Genomic DNA, 3,672 nt, shown 5'->3' with positions numbered 1-3,672 from the left:
ACCACAACAACAGTATAGCTTGCCAAACACAGTTTGTCAGATAAGCATCTGAACCCGCTCATCAAACACTTGCCGACCGCAACAATATTTGTAACTTCCTAAAACCTGCAAGCCAATTTACACACCCACTTTACAACTGCCACTGGCAAGGTGTGAAAAGGTATACAAGTATGCCTTCATGGAGAGACTGTCTGAAAGTGTCCCTTTCTATAACCATGGGCTTTTCGAATGTAGCCATTCGGAACAGGTAGAAACATTTTTGCTTGGTTTAATCTGAAACGCATTATAAATATACACCCCTTAAAACAAAATAAGAGATTATCACCATAATGAGCTGTTACATTTGCATTCACGTTGCATGTACTCAGTGGGTCACTTTCATAGGACTGGTAGCAGACCAGTAATAAGGCACATACAATTAGAAATAAAAGGCATATTAGAATTCTAGCTTGGGTCTTCCTCAATCATTGCTTTTGCTACAGTGATTATATTATATCATATAATATATATTTTGTTTTCCAGTAAAAGTCAACCTACAGTTTATCTAAAATGATTTCTTTCATTCCTCATGGAAACATTCATTCAACTATATATCTGACCTTTGCTCTGTTCATGTATGACGGACTGTGAAACGCTTTATTCTCCTTATTGTCAATTCTGTCTTTCAGCCCTCCCTCCTCTGCGTCCTCTCCTTTTCCCATCATCCTCAGTGGCAATAGAAGCCCACCATGTTGTTGGGTGGAGGTGCTTACCGCCTGGCAGCAGTGAGCTCCCCCCTTGTCTTTAGTCAGGAAGTAAAGGAGGGCGTTGAGCCATGCGTTGAATGATGCCAAAGGCCTCGTGATCTTATAGCACATGGACACCATGGTCATAGTGTGACAGGGGACTCCCTTGGTCACTTTTAGTAGGAGGAAGATGGTTCTTGTAACATGAAAGGGGAAGAAACACAGGGCAAAGAGAAGGGTGATGGTGATGATGGTCTTGATAGATTTACGTCTGCGATTGGCATAAGGGGAGTGGGCACCAAGGAAAATGGAAGTCCCTTCATCTCTTCTTAATGTCCTCGACAGTCCATTGCTTCCTCTTGGACCTCTTGCAACTATTGCAGGGCTACTTCTCTCATTCCTCGCTATTCTTTCACGTCCCCCCTCGCTCAGACCTCTGCGGGATGAGGGCTGAGAATGCAGAGTCCTAAATATGGTCAGAACAACGTGAGAGTAACACCAAGCAATAATGGAAAAAGGCACAAAAAAACCCAGCAAATGGAGTATGATGCCATAGGGTACGTAATCAGAAAACTCCTTATCTATGGCATCATCCCAACAGTTCTGGTACTCCTCAATGACCCCTCCCATGTTACCATAGCTGGCATTAACATTTATCGATGACACCTCATGGCTTAGGTTGTCAATACTGCTTGCGTTGTCACCAAGCCCTCCCGATCTTGTCACATGACCAGTCTGAGCAAACCGGAAGATGGGGCAGGTCAAAGCAAACACTACAATCCAAACCAGGACACAAGTGCTCTTGACAGCCTTCTTAGTCTCTAGAGTGATGACTCTCATCGGGTGGCAGATACCGAGGTACCTGTGGACAGAGATACAAGTGAGGAAGAAGATGGAACAGTAGAGGTTGAAGTAGAAGAGAAAACGGACCAGGCGGCACATGAAGTCCCCGAAGACCCAGCGGTCGCGCATGATGTAGCTAGCCACAAGGAATGGCAGTGACAGGCCGTACATGAAGTCTGTAGATGCCAGGTTCACCATGTAGATCAGTGAGGCATTCCAGCGCTTGGTTTGGCGAAAGGAACGGTAGAGGATGACAGAGTTCAGGAAGATGCTGAAGAGGAACGTGAAAGAGTAACAGATGGGGAGGAAGATGTACTTGTAGGATTCGTCTATGCTGCAAGATGGAGATGGAGTAGTGGTGGAGGGAGAGGAGGAGCTGAGTAAGTCATGGAGTACCGAGACACTGGTGTTGGGAGGAACTCCACGTCTGAATGACATTGTGAGGGATGAAGTGATTTTCATGTGAAGGAGATGTTGAACAAGGCTTGTACGTTTGGGGTTCTGTCAAGCTTCCTCTCTGTCATCCTTGTACTTTGTACCATTTAATGTAGGTTTGTATGGTCCCGTACAGTAGATTTTCAGATGCTTTCAGATGGTCAGATCCATGAGTGGGTGTTCACCTAAAGATAAAGAAACAAATGAGTCGTCCATCTATACACACTTTATCTGATAGACTTCATAATTTTAACTGCACAATCAGTAGTAGTCCATTTTACTGGCTCTTTCAAATCAAGTCTAGAAATTGTCGATAAATTCTGAGAACTCCAATGTCCATTTTTATGCTGATGATACAATCTTGTGTCAAATACGGCAGTTGATCAGTGACCCTACTATAACACTACATGGCTACAGTTATGGTGGGAGTAAAGGAGGATACGTAGAATAACAAGCTATAAAGTTCAATTCAATTTATTTTGTATAGCCCAAAATCACAATTCTGACAGAAATTATTCATATAATGAGTAGTAAGTATAATAATGATGGAAAAATTACGACAGAGTGCTAACATGCTAGACTAAGATTGCACACATGGTAAATATTACCTCGTAAACATCAGCATGTCAACACTGTGAGCATGTTGGCATGCTGATGTTAGTATTTAGCTCAAAGTATAACCTCTGTCCTCTTAAAAAACAGTTATTCTTGGCTCATATTAAAGAAGTAGTGCTTCCCACCACCCACCTCCCCCTATCCTTCCACTGTTTACTAGGGCGTTTACGCAATCAGTTTGACCTCCTGTCGAATGCTGCTGATTCTTAGTGCTTGTTTGCCTTCCTGTGTACAAGGGTATGCTGCTGATTCAGTCTCTTCTCACCCCATTAACTCAGTAATAAGTAACCAAACTTCCCCGAGGTGTCTCCATGCACCCTTCTGTATATCAGTCTTGCTCTCACTCCATTGACTATATACTATAACTCACCACTGCTGTCTTCACAATCCTAAATGCTTTAGTTTTTTTGTCACATATAGATGGGCTGCAGCATCATCAAAGTCAACACAACTAAACGGGATTCACTCAGGCGATGCTTGAGCTCTCAGTTGAAAGCCTCTCCATCAGCTGTACCCCTGCATGTTAGGATCAGCACACAGGCAAGTGCAACTGTGTGTGTTTGTGGAAGTGTTAAGTGAGCCATCTGCAGGTTGTACCACCACTTCACTTCAGAGTTCAACTAAATAAGGGTAATGTGTCAACCAGTAACATGACATATTAACAGTACGACACAAATATGATGTAAAAGGTCCAAGGCCTGTAACCTAAACATATTACAACCTGTGACAGTCTCGTCAATGTGCTTACGTTTAGCCATTGTGACAGGAATAAAGTACGACATTATAGATTTCTGGTGTGCAACTGTGAATACTTTATAAAATAACCTATTGATGGAGCAAACCATTCAGACAATCATTTGCCTCATAGTGTACCCTTTTAAATGACCAGGGTCTTTAACTACTACTGTGAGGGATTATGTATCTCAAACAACTTCCATGAGTCTGGTTATAGAATTATATAATGTATCAAAATTAATAGAAGCCAATAGATGTTTTGTATATTTTAGCCCATCAACTAGTAACAAATTAACAAACTATTAACTGATAATGTATG

The 3,672-nt window shown here is 42.2% G+C and overlaps 1 protein-coding gene across 1 annotated transcript; it reads right to left on the bottom strand.

The window, feature by feature from the left end:
• Window positions 1-578: 578 nt before the first annotated feature.
• On the bottom strand, window positions 579-2,030 carry LOC142945923 (P2Y purinoceptor 3). The gene has a single exon (XM_076086861.1). The coding sequence runs from the start codon at window positions 2,028-2,030 to the stop codon at window positions 579-581; it is 1,452 nt and encodes a 483-aa protein (XP_075942976.1).
• Between the last annotated feature and the right edge of the window lie 1,642 nt (window positions 2,031-3,672).

The sequence above is a fragment of the Anarhichas minor genome, unplaced genomic scaffold (genome assembly GCF_050575085.1).
Source record: "Anarhichas minor isolate MPS153535 unplaced genomic scaffold, ASM5057508v1 ptg000009l, whole genome shotgun sequence".
Lineage (NCBI taxonomy): Eukaryota > Metazoa > Chordata > Actinopteri > Perciformes > Anarhichadidae > Anarhichas > Anarhichas minor.
This window is presented reverse-complemented; position numbering and strand designations above follow the sequence as displayed.